Genomic DNA, 15,643 nt, shown 5'->3' on the forward strand with positions numbered 1-15,643 from the left:
GCTGGCAGACTGTCTGTCTAATGATCTGCTCCAGAATCTTCCCTGGTATTGATGTCAGGATGACTGGACGGTAATTATTAGAGTCCTCCTTTCCCCCCCTTTTTGTACTTGGAGGATAACATTAGCCCTCCTCCAGTCCACCTTGCTTTAGTGTGAGCAGGTCAGTCCACGGGAAGAGCCGTGGCTCAGTGGGAGAACATCTGCTTTGGCTGCAGAAGGGCTCAGGTTCGATCCTCATCATCTCCAGTTAACAGGATTGGGTCATATGATGTGAGAGGCCCCAATGCTGACCTTGAGGGACTGAAGATTATCTGACTGGGTACAAAACAGTTTTGTGTGTTCCCAGCTACAGAGGGCTTTCCTGTTGCGTGTCGGCTCATGGAAATAACTAGGAACCCTCCTGATTTCTTTGGTCCAGCCTCTTCTGGCACAGGAGAGAACATTCTTAAACTCAAGGACTTAAATTCAAGGACTTTGAAGTCCTTGTTCAGATGTGTGCTAAACCCCTCACCCAAAGTTGCCCAGGCAGAAGAGTTTTTCCCGTCTCTGCCTGTGTAAACCAAGGACTGCGAAAGGGAACAGTGAAGGGTGGGTGGGACGCAGGATGTCCTATGCTGTCAGAGGTGAGCAGGACAAAAATAAAGCGAACCCAAGGTAGCTGAGACCATGACCACAGTGGGAGATCCCAAGATGAATTCACTTAATATATACCCAGAGGCGGGATCCAGCAGGTTCTCACCAGTTCCCGAGAGTGGGTTACTAATTATTTGTGTGTGCCAAGAGGGGGTTACTAATTGGGTCCGCTTTTCCGTCTCCACGCCCTCGCCTCCCCCGAGAGGCATCCTGCCTTTGAATGTGAAGGTTCCATATAGCAATTGCGACAAATAATGTCACTCCCTGGACTGGGTTAATCCCTTCCAGGTACTGCAATTCATTGATTCTCAGCCTTTCGTACCTTTTAGCTCACCAGTCTCTATCAAAGAACCTGTGTGTTTCACCATTACTGCGTTCAGATTTGTGAGTTGGGGCATTTTCTATAATTTAGAAATGACCTGGTGCAAAAAAAAATTTTTGGGGTCGTGGTGGGGTGGCTGCCCATGTGGGGGGGCATCCAACTCAGGTTTTGCCCAGGGCTCAGGTTTGCCTAGGTACAGCTCTGCCCCCTTTGCTGAGGGGGGGGGGGGGCTGGCGAGGGAACCTGTTACTAAAATTTTTGTATCCCATCACTGTGTACACCCCCGCCCCCACCCTTTCTCCCCACAGGGGATCCAAAGTAACTTTTATCGTTCTTCACTGCTTCAATTTATCTTCACAACAACCCTGCGTTAACCTGCGTGTGTGTGACTGACCCAAGGTCAGCAAGCTTCTGTGGCAGGTGTGGGAATCTGAACCTGAGTTTCCCAGGTCCTTGTCTGACACTTTAAGAACTACGTCATGCTGGCTTTCTGTGCAACAGACTTCATAGCAATGCATCAGGATGTCAGCAGCAGCAAAACCCAGCCTGTGCAGCCTTAAGGGAAAAGAAGCACCAGTGAACAGAGGGGGGATCCAGCAGGTTCTCACCAGTTCCCGAGAGTGGGTTACTAATTATTTGTGTGTGCCGAGAGGGGGTTACTCATTGGGTCTGCTTTTCCGTTAGAAATCACATTAGGTCCCAAAATCATCAAGCCCTGTTGTTTCCTATGTGGCTGGTTAGTGAAGGTAGAAAACGGGATCATTCTCCCTGTTGGGCTGTTTTGAAAACATGTTTTAGAAATAGGGTCAAGTTCCTTGTTTAAGGAAAGTCTCCTTCTTTTGATTTCCTAGAAACAAAATGAAGTATTTGAAAGTATTGAGTATTTGACAGGCAGTCAATTAGAGGAGAAGTCGTTGTTTCTGTTGGCAGTAGACGACAGGACTTGCTATAATGAGTTTAAATTATGGACAGAAAGATACCAGCTGGAAATTAGGGACTTTTTTTACAGTAAGAGTTTTTTACAATAACAGAGAAATTACTAATGTCCCGCCCCTGGAATGTCCGGCCACGCCCCCGTCGTGCCCCGCCCAGCCCCATTGGCGCTACGCCACTGTTTGAATCCCACCACCATGGGAACCTGTTACTAAAATTTTTGGATCCCACCACTGCCCGTGAATGTTTACGCATCAAGGAGAGGCACACACTGGAAGGTCCGGTGTGAGATGGCTCTGGGTGGGTGCCTCAGGGCTGGAATCTCGTCCCCTGATGGAAGGAACAACCCGCCAACCTGTTGGTTTGTTTGTTTTAATTTGGGTAACCTTCACATTTCGTTCAGCCAGACAGATCTTTCTTCAGAAGTCAGATGCCTCAGAATAGCTTTTCGGATAAAACAAATACATTTCGCCTCTGCCCTGGTGTCTGCCATGAACTTTCCAAAGGGGAAGAGGGAAAAAAGAGCAAACTTTCTCCTCGTACAACATGGCTACAGACAACACCTCACTCTAAAACGACACGGAACATTCAGCATTTCTTATGCTTTTGTGTTTTTTTTATACAAAGTGACAGAATTAAAAAACCCTGCTTGGTCTAACGCAATAACCCACAAGAAAAAAAAAAGAGGGAGGGAACCAGGTAAAAATAACATCAGATTCTGAACACCCTGATTTACGGAAGCAGCAAGTGGCAGCAAAGTGCAAGCGGTCATTTCATGCGCTGCAGCTGTACATAGCTACTGGCAGGCAGAAACTATATTGCACATTAATCTCTCTCCGGGCACAATATAATGTGTCAGACTCTAAATACTCTATATTGCATGGCTTACTAATGGCTTATTTTTTTGGCGCTAAGCAATTAAGCGGAAGACTATGTGCTTTAAGAGTCACGTGAAAAGGCCAGTATGGATTTTGCTTTGCGTTGTCTTTGTTCCTTAAAAATAAAAAGTGCAATATTGACAGTCACGTCTCTCTTCAAACCGGAAGGTGCTCGGAGGCTTGGTTGCAAAGAAGTCCAACCTACACTGGAAGTCGGGCTGCTTGAGATGGCCTGTTGCTCCCCCCCCCCGCCCCAATGCACCAGAATTCTTCCTCGGTTGATGGAAGACATCAGACTGTCCCAAGGGGAACAGGAGTAGAGGACCAACACCTGCGTGAAAGTCAGGCGACGTTTTTGGCAGCTGCTTCGGCACCGCTTGATTCTCCCCCTCTGCCCTCACGAGGAAAGAGATGCGGGCAGGAACCTGGCCGTTCCAACAAAGGCAGCAGAGGGCTTTTGGAGTTGCCAGTTGCCAGCAGATCCTGACTGGGTCAAACTGGAAGAAGAGGCCACCTTCCGCAGGGTGTGCAGGTGAGGCAAGGCAGAGCAACAGATGAGCCGTTGTGAGTGTGTGTGGCAGGGGAGGAGAGGAGAGAAGAGAAGAGTTGGCTTCGCAGCAAGCAGTTCTCTTGGGCAGCTCAGGGCAGGCAGTGCCGAGGAGCTGGAGTCCAAGCCCGTGGGGCCAGTGGCAGCCCTCCTCCTGCGGGCTCCGCTCAGCTACTCAGGCTTGGCCTCTTCTAGGATCTGTGGAAGATTTTGCTCCTTCCGGGAGGCACCTGGTTTGGCAGCAGGGGCAGAGGGGGGCCCTTCGCTGCTGCTGCCGCCGCCGCCGCCGCCGCCACTGTTGTAGTCTTGGATGGCCTTGGGCTCGTTGGTTTGGTAAGAGCCCTTGTAGCGGTGATGGTGCACGTACATCAAGAGGAGGACAGCTGCCAGGAGCAGCAGCAGGAAAATGACCACTGGGAGGGGAAAGGAAGAGGAGTTGGAGAGAGCAGATGGCACCAGCCCCCCCTCAAAACCACAGCGGGGCTGCAGAGGCCATCTGGCAGGGCTTTCTTGGAGACCCTCCGTTCTCTCTCTCTTCGCCTGGCTCGCTCACTTACCTCCAACGATAATTCCAACCAAGCCATCGTCGTGAATGTACAGGAAGTCCGCTAGAAGAACAGAAGACACAGGCAACTTTCATAAGAACATAAGAAGAACATAAGAACGAGCCAGCTGGATCAGACCAGAGTCCATCTAGTCCAGCTCTCTGCTACTCGCAGTGGCCCACCAGGTGCCTTTGGGAGCTCACGTGCAGGAGGTGAAAGCAATGGCCTTCTGCTGCTGTTGCTGCCGAGCACCTGGACTGTTAAGGCATTTGCAATCTCAGATCAAAGAGGATCAAGATTGGTAGCCATAGATCGACTTCTCCTCCATAAATCTGTCCAAGCCCCTTTTAAAGCAATCCAGGTTAGTGGCCATCACCACCTCCTGTGGCAGCATATTCCAAACACCAATCACACGTTGCGTGAAGAAGTGTTTCCTTTAATTAGTCCTAATTCTTCCCCCCAGCATTTTGAATGGATGCCCCCTGGTTCTAGTATTGTGAGAAAGAGAGAAAAATTTCACACAGCGGCAGGAACCAAGGCAGCCGTTCCTGGCTTCGTGGGAAAGGCTGTTCGGCCACTGCCCCATTTTGGGATGACTTCTCAATTCTCTGTGGCTTGAGGCAGGATTCCATTTTCTTTTTGTTTTCAGGTCAATTGAAACAACCACCAGGTGCCGTGTGGGGGTGGGAGGTCTGGAGAGTCATCTTGCACCAACTTCCTTTTGGGAACGTTGGCTACAAAAGTGACTTCATGCTTAATTCTCTACCTTTGCAAATGAACTCACTTCCTCTGTTGGCCCCTGATCCCCCCGCCCCCCCAGCTCCCAAGGTGCTCTGTTCCTTTTGCCAGACTGGGAGGGGTGAGTAGGAAGGGTGAGAGAATTCCTTCTTGGGGAGAAGGAGCATATTAAAGACCTTTCCAGGGCAGAACATTTGATGTGGCCGGCCTGCGCCCCTAAAAGTACCAGTGTTGGTCAATCAATAGGGCGGTCAGACTCTTTCCCCCAAAGCAAGGTTGACTTCCTGAAAAGGGGGCAATGCTGTTTGATGAATCCAGTGTATTGTCGAAGGCTTTCACGGCCGGAATCACTTGGGTGCTGTGTGGTTTCCGGGCTGTGTGTCCGTGTTCTAGCAGCATTCTCTCCTGGCGTTTCACCTGCATCTGTGGCTGGCATCTTCAGAGGATCTGATGGTAGGAATGAGAAGCAAGTGGAGTATATATACTGTGAGGTCAAAAGGTGAGGCCATCTGAATAGAGTAGCCTGGCATGTGAGTCACAGAGAAGTCTGTAGCATGGGAGTAAGCTCGGTTGCTGGCAAAGGGGCTTGCTTCTGAGTAACAATGAAAATGAACAGAATTTGGCTGCCAGTGTTGAAAAACTCTAGAATCAAGACAGTGACTAATCAGCTCCACACAAACACAGGACAACTATAGACTGTAGCAATCAAAGGGAACAAAGACCAGGATACTTCTATTCAGATCCATTCACCTATTGACCTTGCTATCTTCATTGTTACTCCCAGGCTACAGACTTCTCAGTGACTCACATGCCAGGCTACTCTATTCAGAGGGCCTCACCTTTTGACCTCACAGTATATACACTCCACTTGCTTTCCATTCCTACTATCAGATCCTCTGAAGATGCCAGCCACAGATGCAGGCGAAACGTCAGGAGAGAATGCTGCTAGAACACGGCCATGCAGCACCCCGATGAAGCCAGTGTTTGCAATGTATCTCGAGGCAAATCCTCTGGTGCCTGGCCTGGTTGACCAAGGAAAAAAACCCAGCAATGCTGTGGGGCAGAACTCAAGCCTCGGCTTCTGAGGCACCGGTCAGGCCCACTGAGACTGCATGAGAAAAGAGCAGCACAATGGCCCCCTTGCCACAGAATCAGCACTCAGGTGGGGTTCAAAGGCCGTCCTCACTCACCTGGGTTGATGTACCAGGGGTCCAGCTCCGGGGGCACTTCAGTGTAAACAGAAGGCAGAGAAGCACAGTTGGACTCCACCAGCTTCCCCTTGATGCTGTAGGGCTTGACAGGGCTGTTGCCGAATCGGAAGATAGCCTTGAGAGGCACGAGGCTGTTGAATTTTACCCCGGAGAGGCACCCTTTGAAACCTGGCGTGTTGTACCTCTGGATCTCAGAGTCGATCGTTCCTGTCTCTGGAAATCAGGGAGCAAAGGGCTGGTTACTCCTCCCCTTTCCCCGAAATAAAAATCCCCCATGCCCACTTCAAAGCCAGGAACATGCAAGTGGCTAGCCACGAAGGGTCCGAGCCAGCGAAAAGTCTGCTTTGTGCAGTGAGCAGAGCACATTCCCAGAACTCGAGTTTCACAGCAAGCGGCAGCGAGAGCGCAATCCAAATTAAGTGCGTGATTTGCATGACTGATGCAGCCCATGTAACTCCCCAGCCATGGAATCCATTCATTCATGTGGAGCCCACCGAGTGGGTAATGTTGTATTCAAGAAATGCAAATGGACGTGTAGGCGGCGACGGGTGAGGTGGGCGATGCTGCAAAGGAGAGCTGGAAGGACCGGAGAGCAAAGGAAGAGCCACTGCGGCCAGGCTTGGAATGGGTCTGGAGGAGCAGGAGCGTCAAGGGAGAGCCCCCCAGGAGGACCGTGGGAAGCCAAGGAGAACAGGGTCTGCCGGGCAGGAGCCTGGAGCCAGAGTGGGGGCATGAAGGCAGTTGCTCACCCATGAAACGGCCCAGGTAGAGCGCCTTGGGGGAGTCTAGTTTGCTGTCCACAAATGCAGAGAAGTGCTGCACCGTAACAGGGAAATAATCCAGCTGGAGACAGGAGAAAGGAAGAGAGGCTCTGAAACGGACCGAGGGGGGGCCTGGCTGCTCGCTCACACCTGGGGAGGTGCTGGGGGCTCTCCCAAGACGTGGCCCCTTCACCCCGCAGAAAGAGAGAGCCCCTGGCTGCGCCTGCTTCTTCCGTCCGCCTGCCCCGCTTACCTGGGTGTATAATGTCCGATTCACACGCGTGATGTTGATGCGGTGCGGCTGCTCGTCATTTACTGGGCGGGTGCTTAAGGCATGGACATAGGGGAGGGTGCCCAGTTGGTAACGCAGCTGCAGGATGCCTGCAAGGAAGAGAAACTTCATCAGGTAAAAGGAGGGCATTCCATCCCCAATACGCTACAGGGGGTTCCTTGGGTGAAGTGACTATGTTCTCGTGGAGTTTGCTATGCAGTGGAAAGGGGATGCCAAGGGTAGTCAGACAGGCATTCTAGACCAGTGGTGGCAAACCTATGGCACGGGTGCCAAAGGTGGCACTCAGAGGCCTCTCTGTGGGCACGCGCAAACAGAGTCGCGCCCCCCCCCCCCCCAACCATCTAGGCTGGCCTGGGCCGCTGGGCTCAATTATCAGCATTAAACCTAAGACCTAGTTTTGGGGAAGCAGTGTAGGTAACCCTGTTAAGTGCTGTTAAACCCCACTGATTTTCATGCAAAGAACTAAAACTACCTGGGAGTAAGCTCGGTTGCTGGCAAAGGGGCTTGCTTCTGAGTAAACCCCCCTAGGGTCATGATTCACCCATTGGAAGAGTTGCATGGTTGCTTCAAAGCAAAGCCACCGACTACCACCAAGCTTACTCCCGAGTAACGCACATATCCGAGCCAACCGTTTTTTCTAAACTAAAACCTCAGTTTTCAGGTTAAATTGCCGTGTTGGCACTTTGCAATAAAGAAGTGGGTTTTGGGTTGTAATTTGGGCACTTGGTCTCGAAAAGGTTCGCCATCACTGTTCTAGACTTTAAGAAAGCAGATTTCAGTAAACTTAGGAAACTACTGGATGTGAGCCTGTGGTTAAGAATACGAAAGGAGACGGGATGATGGATGGGAATTTTGTAAAAGTGAGATCTTTAAGGTTCAATTTCAAACAGTTCCAATGAGGAGGGGGGGAAATAGAAGGTATCTAAGGAAACCAGGATGGCTGTCTAAGGAACTTTAAACTGAGCTGAGATTTAAAAGGGACATGTACAAGCAATGGAAAAATGGGAAATCCCCAGAGAGGAATTGAAACAAATGGGACACGTAGGGAGAAAGTGAGAAAAAACAGAGCTCATGCTTGCTAGAGAGGTTTAAAACACTAAAAAAGAGGTTTTTTAAAAAATTATGTCCTTAGCAAATGGAAGAAAAAGGATATGATAGGGTCACTGCATAGAGAAGACGATCTACTGCATAGAGAACATGGCAAAATGCTAACAGTAGAGGAAGAAAAGGCAGAACTGTGCCTCCATCTTTTCCGGAAAGGAAAACAGAGCTCAAACAGGGAGACATGGAACAGAAGATACAGTAGGGGGAATTCAGGACAGAATAAATAAAGAGATAGTACAGGAATACCTGGCTACTTTAAATTAATTCAAATCTCCAGGGCCTGATTAACTACATCCCAGGGTATTAAAAGAACTGGCAGAAGTAATCTCAGAACCACTGGAGGGGAAGTCCCAGCAGACTGGAGGAGGGCTAATGTTGTCTCCATCTTCAAAAAGGGGAAAAAAGAAGATCCAAACAATGACTGCCCAGTCAGCCTGACATCTATACCAGGAAGGATTCTAGAGCAGATCATTAAACAGGCATTCTGTCTGCACTTAGAAGAGAATACTGTGATCACTAAAAGTCAACATGGGTTTCTCAAAAACTAAGCTTTTTTTTGATAGAGTGACAAGCTTGGTAGGTGAAAGGAATGCTGATTTTACCTTTATTTTAGTAAGACCGTTAGTAAGCAAACTTGTTTTCTGCTGCTGTATGATCTGTTGGCAAAAGCTGAGCTCTGCTCTCAGGAGGGAGGAACCAAAATCTCTGGTGCTTGGCCCTTTTCATTGTTAATCTTTGAGACTAAGACCACAGAATCATAGAGTTGGAAGAGACCACAGGGGTCAACAAGTCCAACCCCCTGCAATGCAGGAACACACAGTCAAAGCACCCCTGACAGATGGCTAGCCAGCCTCTGCTTAGAAACCTATAAAGCCTCTGCTTAAAAACCTGTAAAGCTCAGAACATTCTGAAAGACCCGTCTCACCCTGCATATTTTTTTTTGAAATATTACCATCTGGCAGACGATATAGGATCATAAAAACAAGGACAAATAGGCTCAGAGGCAGCTTCTATTCTAGAGCTGCGGCTATGCTGAACTTCATGGTGTCGCGTTGACGTGGCTGTGTATGGATGGTTGGAAGGGGATTGTGAGGACTGTAGAACTGTGCATTGGGGGATGTCTGTTTGTATTTTCATTGTGCAGTGCACAATGATATTAAAGTCTATCTATCTATCTTCTATCATCTGTCTATTTTCAATCATCTATCTAGCTATCTAGCATCTTCTATCTTCTATCTCAGTGGTGGCGAACCTTTGGCACTTCAGATGTTATGGACTACAATTCCCATCAGCCCCTGCCAGCATGGCCAATTGGCCAGGAGTATACTGTTCTCTCTATGCAAGTATACTTATCTTGCATACTTTTCCGTTTTGTGCACTAACGCCACAAACCATACGTCTCACCCTTCAAGGCCTTTTAAACCCACACAATTTATATATCTCTCTCTGCCTCTATATGTTGAGTGAGCATTTACTTTATGCATCCAATGAGGTGGACTCTAACCACGAACGCCTCTGGTCCAATAAACCTTGTTAGTCTTGAAGCAGCCACAAGGCTCCTGATTGGCACGAGTAAAAACAGGCATGAGGATAACTGGTCGATAACGCTTTTAACCTGCCTGTATCCTATTTTAAAAACTAGTCGGCCACTGAAAGTCAAACTGTTGGGTCTAAGGGCCAAACAGCATGCTATGATTTTTCAAAGAGTTGGGTCTGGGTTCCCCGGGGATTCATCTCATGTTCCTTCCCATCACACAGCAACTCTAGAGAAAGGTTTCTTTTTAAAAAGAGAGAAAGAGAGAAGTTCAAAGGCTCAGAACAACAGGGGAGGAGAGCTCCTGCCATCCTCCCAATCCATTTTTCTGTGTCAAATAACACGGGGGGAGGGGGGCAGGGGGCAAGTTGCTCCATGAGTTACTCCATAAGGAGCAGCAAAATTGGAGAAATAACTCCCCCTAAGCACTCTTTCCATGTGTGAAAATGGTTTTGCAGTGGAGACAAGACCATTTGGCCTGTCTTTTTCCCCCTGTTACAGCCATTTAACACAGCTGTCCTGTGGCTGTAGAGAATCTGAACCCAACTCTTTACCCGTGTGTGTACTTTGGCCCCGACAATCTCCCAAACCCAGCTGTATCTGGTCACTTTTATTTGTTCAGTTTATTTGTTCTTTAGATGCCATTCTAGGAAAAAACAAATTAATTGGGGCTTTCTAGCCAAGAGTGACAAAAAATTCATTGAGCTTCTCGGAAGTCTCCCTATCCTCTCTTAGGACCCCCTTTGCCATCCTCTGTCCTAACTGCTTCCCCAGCTGGTTTCTTGCTTCTCCTACACTTTAAGAAGTTTTCTTCTCTGCCAGAATGGTTTTGAGCAATACATTCCTCTGTGGTTGTTGCGCTGTGTCACAGGGATGCTATCTAGTTGATCGAGATGTATTCCCAGAACCATGTATCTGCTTAAAATAACACATTACTGCTGCTATTGAGATATACCATTTTTCCCCGAAAATAAGACAGTGTCTTATATTAATTTTTGCTCCCAAAGATGCGCTATGTCTTATTTTCAGGGGATGTCTTATTTTTCTGTGTTCTGTTCGTCGGGCATGCTTCCAAACAAAAACTTTGCTATGTCTTACTTTCAGGGGATGTCTTATATTTGGGGAAACAGGTTATGTAACCAGCCTGCTATATGTAACCACTGCCATCTCCACATTCTTCCCTTGATTTTTGCTTTATGGCTTCACACACTTGCAGACAACTAGGCTTTCCCTGGCTCTGTCCCATGGGAACAATGTTGCTTTCACTATCTCATGGGGCGGGAACCCAGGTGCCTTTCTCTTGCTATCTGCTGGCAACCTTGGGGTGCTGTCCCGTGTGGGGCCAGAGCCCCTCCCCTAACCTAACAGGTCCCACAACCATGTCAGAAGACCTGCCCGGGGGGGGGGGAGGGCGCCAGCGATGCCCACAGCCAGCGCCGCAGCAGGTTGGAAACCACTGTGGCAGCTTCGGGGCAGCAGAGGAGGGAAGTCCCAGCAAGGCTCCTGAGGCCGCTGCAAGGTTAGGAGCGGGGGCAGCCAGTGGCCCCAACTGCCTGACCCAGGCCCGGGTCGACACCGGAAGGACAGGCCATCCTCCGGGCTGGAGGAAGGAGCCCGGAGGCAGCGACGGGTGACCCAAACGACCCGCTGATGGTAGCTCTGGGAGGAGGGGGGGTTAAAAGGGGAAGGAGAGCGAGCTTGGAGAGAAAGGAGAGAGGGTGGAGAGGAGAGGAAAAGCAAGGAGCAAGAACTGGAGAGAGAGGCGAGGGTGCAGAAGAGGCTGGCCCAGCAGGTGTGGTGAGGAGGAGGGTCCAGCTTGGTTAGTCCCGAGCCCAAGCAAGCTGTGAGCAAAAAGGCTGCTTAGCGGTAGCTACCCCAGGACGGGCAGACCAATGCCCAGGAAAGGGAAGGAGGAACAGCAGAGGGCTCCAACCCCAGGGCTTCACCACAGGCACCTGGCTGTTTTTCACAAATTCGTGGGAAAACGGGGCTCACTTGGGGGGTAAAGCAAGGGGACTGTGAATGCCCGCTTCGTCAGAACTGGCTTCATCCACGTGGCGCTTCGATGCCTGCTCAATAAACTCTACAGATCAATTCTTCAGAGTCAGTTTGTTGGCTTAAGGATCCGAGACCCGACACTGCTCGTTTTACATGTGCTTCGTTTGGGCTACACTTGCCCAAGGAAACTTCCTTGCCTTTCCACTTCCTTGACCCTGGACTCAACAGTCCCTTTCCAACGGAAGCCGCGGATACTGCATTTGAGCACCTGTTATCATGGATGGAAATTACCGTCGCAGGGCCGACCTCCTCCTAATTCGGGTGCATAAGAGAGTTGTCTGTGTAGGGAGGAGGGGGCTCCTTCTTTCTGCAGGCTCAGTGGACAGCTGACGCAAAGAGAAAGTAAAGGGACAAGGCAGAACACCCATAGAGCTCCCAAGGAACAGGCATGGGGGCGGGGCGGGGGGGGGGGGGCTATCTCCAGCAGCGCTCACCGTCATCCCGGATCAAAATGGCCAAGTAATCGTTCACAAAGGTGCTGATGTACAGGAGGACGGCCGGGGCCGAGGCGGTACGGAAACTGAGGCTCACTGTCTCCCCGGTCAAGTTGTAGCCAGGCAACGGCTGGAGCGGCTGGTGGACAATGTTAGAAAACTCACGCACCGCAAACAGGGGCAACGTCATGATGTCGTAGCGCACCCAGGTTCCTTGCTCAAAGTAGGCACCAATATCTGTAAAAGGGGGCACAGAGCAGCCGTCATGGGGGGCGGGGGAGCTCTGTCGTCTTGCCCGGGCTCTGCCTGGCCCTTGGGGCCAGCGTCCTCCCAACCGCTGCCCTCCCCATCAGCTCCCACCTTGGTTGCAGAAAGGGCCTTCGTAGGCAGAGACGGAGCAGTTGCAGGTGTAGTGGTTGTAGTGTTCCACGCAGGTGCCATAGTTCTGGCAGGGCACCAGGGGGCGGCGGCAATGCCCAGTGCAGTTCACCAGGACTCCTAAGCTCTCGTTGGCTTTCCCCTCCAAGTTCAGCGTCTCCCCGTTCATGTGCAGGCCCCGCAAGCAGCCCAGGAAGGGGCGCAGATTGTAGATTGCAGAGCCTAGGAGAGAGGGACAGCAAGGGCTGTGGGAAAGAGCAGAAGCAACCGTCTGGCCAGCTCAGGTCAAAGAGGCATCCAGCCCCAAGGCCTTTGGCAAGCCCGTTGCCTCTGGACGAACAGGCACTATTCTAGCCATAATGGCTAGTAAGTGTGGACAAACATAGGAACATAAGAACAAGCCAGCTGGATCAGACCAGAGTCCATCTAGTCCAGCTCTCTGCTACTCTCAGTGGCCCACCAGGTGGGATAACAAAGTTATCTGCTGAATCCCCACTCAAAGCCACCTGGAGGCCTAGTGAGACATGAATTGACCCGGTGGCTTTCCCAGGTGACTGCAAGATATTTAACCCTTTCTGCCATGCGTTCCTTTCCCAGCCTCAATCCCCTTGCTAGCTGCTCTTTGCCTCATGGGAGGAAGGCTTTCAGATGCCCACATAATGCCTGTATATTTCATCTGTGAACAAAAAGAAGAAAACTTGTACCAACCAGGCTACAATAAATACTTCAAAAATTGTGTCTCTCACTGGAGTAGCATAAGAACAAGCCAGCTGGATCAGACCAGAGTCCATCTAGTCCAGCTCTCTGCTACTCGCAGTGGCCCACCAGGTGCCTTTGGGAGCTCACATGCAGGATGTGAAAGCAATGGCCTTCTGCGGCTGTTGCTCCCGAGCACCTGGACTGTTAAGGCATTTGCAATCTCAGATCAAGGAGGATCAAGATTGGGAGCCACAGATCGACTTCTCCTCCATAAAACTGTCCAAGCTATCCAGGTGAGTGGCCATCACCACCTCCTGTGGCAGAATATTCCAAACACCAATCACACGTTGCGTGAAGAAGTGTTTCCTTTTATTAGTCCTAATTCTTCCCCCAGCATTTTCAACGGATGCCCCCTGGTTCTAGGATTGTGAGAAAGAGAGAAAAAATTCTCTCTGTCCACATTTTCTACCCCATGCATAATTTTATAGCAATTTACTTATAAGTAACCAAAATAATTTTACAACACAATAACCAGATGTTTTGGAAAAATTATTACATCTCTCCCATTGGAGTAATGAAAAAAGCAATTTGTATACAGTTTAGAACGGCACAGCAGTGTAATCTTAATACAAAGGTAACAGTTAGCTGGATTCTAGATAGGTAATTGGCCTCATGCTACTAATAAAGCATAAGAAAAAACTAATTGCAGAGTGCTGTCCTCCTTGATTATATTTATTTATTTATTATCATATTTATAGACCGCCCCATCCCCTGAGGGCTCTGGGCGGTGAACAACAAATTAATATCACATAAACAATAAATAATTAATATAAATAACATCATAAAAACATAAAATTACAGCATTCTACAAAAACCACTTGGCGTCCTGAATTAAAACTATCATTAAAACCTTCCCAGAGAGGGGGACGGTAGATTTAGATGTCACAGCTCCCAGGATGTTAAAAGGGAGAGGCAAGGAGGGCGCCCATCATCAATGGCTGGCCTCCCCAAAAGCCCGGTGGAACAACTCGGTCTTATAAGCACTATTGTAACTTTTGAAAAACCTTGACCTGCCTTGAACAGCCTTGAAGTGCACATGGTACAAGCTACCTATCTAGAATCTGGCTAGCTGTTATCTTTATGTTCAGATTACACTGCTGTGCCGTTCTAAACTGTATACAAATTGCTTTTTTCATTACTCCAGTGGGAGAGATGTAATAATTTTTTCCAAAACATCTGGTTATTGTGTTGTAAAATTATTTTGGTTACTTATAAGTAAATTGCTACTCCAGTGGGAGACACAATTGTTGAAGTATTTATTGTAGCCTGGTTGGTACAAGTTTTCTTCTTTTCGCTTTGGTTGTGTACCTTCCCCTTTTGCATAGCATGGATGTATATTTCATCTGACAAGAAAACAGCAGCTCGGGAGAGAGATTGACTGAGGAGAATTGCAAGATGGGAGCTAAAAGGCTAACACCCCCCCACCGCTTCCCCAAATGGAAGTGGATGCTCCGTCCCTCTCATGCACGCACGCACGCATGCACGCGCACCTACACCCATGCGTAGAGGGTTCTGCATCGAGCCAGCCCTCACTTACCCACATACAGCGGTCTGGTGAGGTTCATATGGACAAAGCTCTGAGGCGGGGCCATTCTCACTACCCAGGGCATCTGGTCAACTCGCAGCCGGGCGACCTTGACATTGATTTCTGCCTTGACCTCGTGCCACTCGTTGTCGTTAAAGGGCATCTCTGAGTGCACTGTCAAATTCTCGTCCCCATTTCCGATGTCGTAAGCAAAGACCAGGTCCTGGGTAGCTGGAAGGCAGCAGGAGAACAAAGGCATTGTGGGGAGCATCTTGTACCATGACACTTTATGGCCACATGTCCTTGCAGAGAGGAACAGCCTTTGATCACCAGCGAGACCTATGCCAAGGGTTCCGCGCCTCCCCTGCCCATCAATCAGCCAAACAGGGGAATCAGTAGCAAACAGGAAGGTGCGGCTTTACTCTTCCCCACCCCACATAAGCTTCCCAATTCCCAGCAGGGGTGTCAAACTCGCAGCCCTCCACCTGCTGCCACCTGATCCCCGCGCCCCTTGGTGGAAAAAGGCGATATTGCTACATGGGCTCCCGATAGGATCAGTGGAAACAACGGTACAGTTACTGCTGCACAGATGGCGGGCCGGCCCTCCCTCTTGGGAGAGGATTTTTTAAATGGGGTTGTCGGACGCCACTTATTATATTCATCATACTTTTATATTTAGTTTTTCTACTGTTCCTATCACTGTTTTTAGTTGGGTTTTGTGCAATGTTAAGGACTGTACCATGATTGTATCAGGTTGTGCAATCACTCGATTCCTTGGGGATAGGGCGGTATAAAAATCTAAAGAATAAATAAAATAAATAAATAATGTTCATGAACTACAATTCCCATCAGTCCCTCCCAACATAAGGATTGGCTATACTGATGGGAATTGTAGTTCGTGAACATCTGGAGGGCCGTGAGTTTGACACGTGTGCCTTACAGGTTCGTGGTAGGATCATAAGGACTTCCTGACAGAAAGAGACATCAGGGT

The 15,643-nt window shown here is 49.4% G+C and overlaps 1 protein-coding gene across 1 annotated transcript in view; it reads right to left on the minus strand.

Annotated features, from left to right (window-relative positions):
• Positions 1-2,246: 2,246 nt before the first annotated feature.
• CNTNAP1 (contactin associated protein 1) overlaps positions 2,247-15,643 on the minus strand; it is a 57,972-nt gene continuing 44,575 nt past the window's right edge. The window contains exons 17-24 of the mRNA XM_048517592.1: positions 14,665-14,883; positions 12,351-12,590; positions 11,991-12,227; positions 6,822-6,949; positions 6,557-6,650; positions 5,787-6,020; positions 3,871-3,921; positions 2,247-3,726 (exon numbers count right to left, since the gene is read on the minus strand). Of these exons, the coding sequence (XP_048373549.1) occupies positions 3,485-3,726; positions 3,871-3,921; positions 5,787-6,020; positions 6,557-6,650; positions 6,822-6,949; positions 11,991-12,227; positions 12,351-12,590; positions 14,665-14,883 (1,445 nt within the window). The 3' untranslated portion in view covers positions 2,247-3,484. The remainder of the gene's footprint in view (positions 3,727-3,870; positions 3,922-5,786; positions 6,021-6,556; positions 6,651-6,821; positions 6,950-11,990; positions 12,228-12,350; positions 12,591-14,664; positions 14,884-15,643) is intronic.

Source organism: Sphaerodactylus townsendi, linkage group LG15 (assembly GCF_021028975.2).
Source record: "Sphaerodactylus townsendi isolate TG3544 linkage group LG15, MPM_Stown_v2.3, whole genome shotgun sequence".
Lineage (NCBI taxonomy): Eukaryota > Metazoa > Chordata > Lepidosauria > Squamata > Sphaerodactylidae > Sphaerodactylus > Sphaerodactylus townsendi.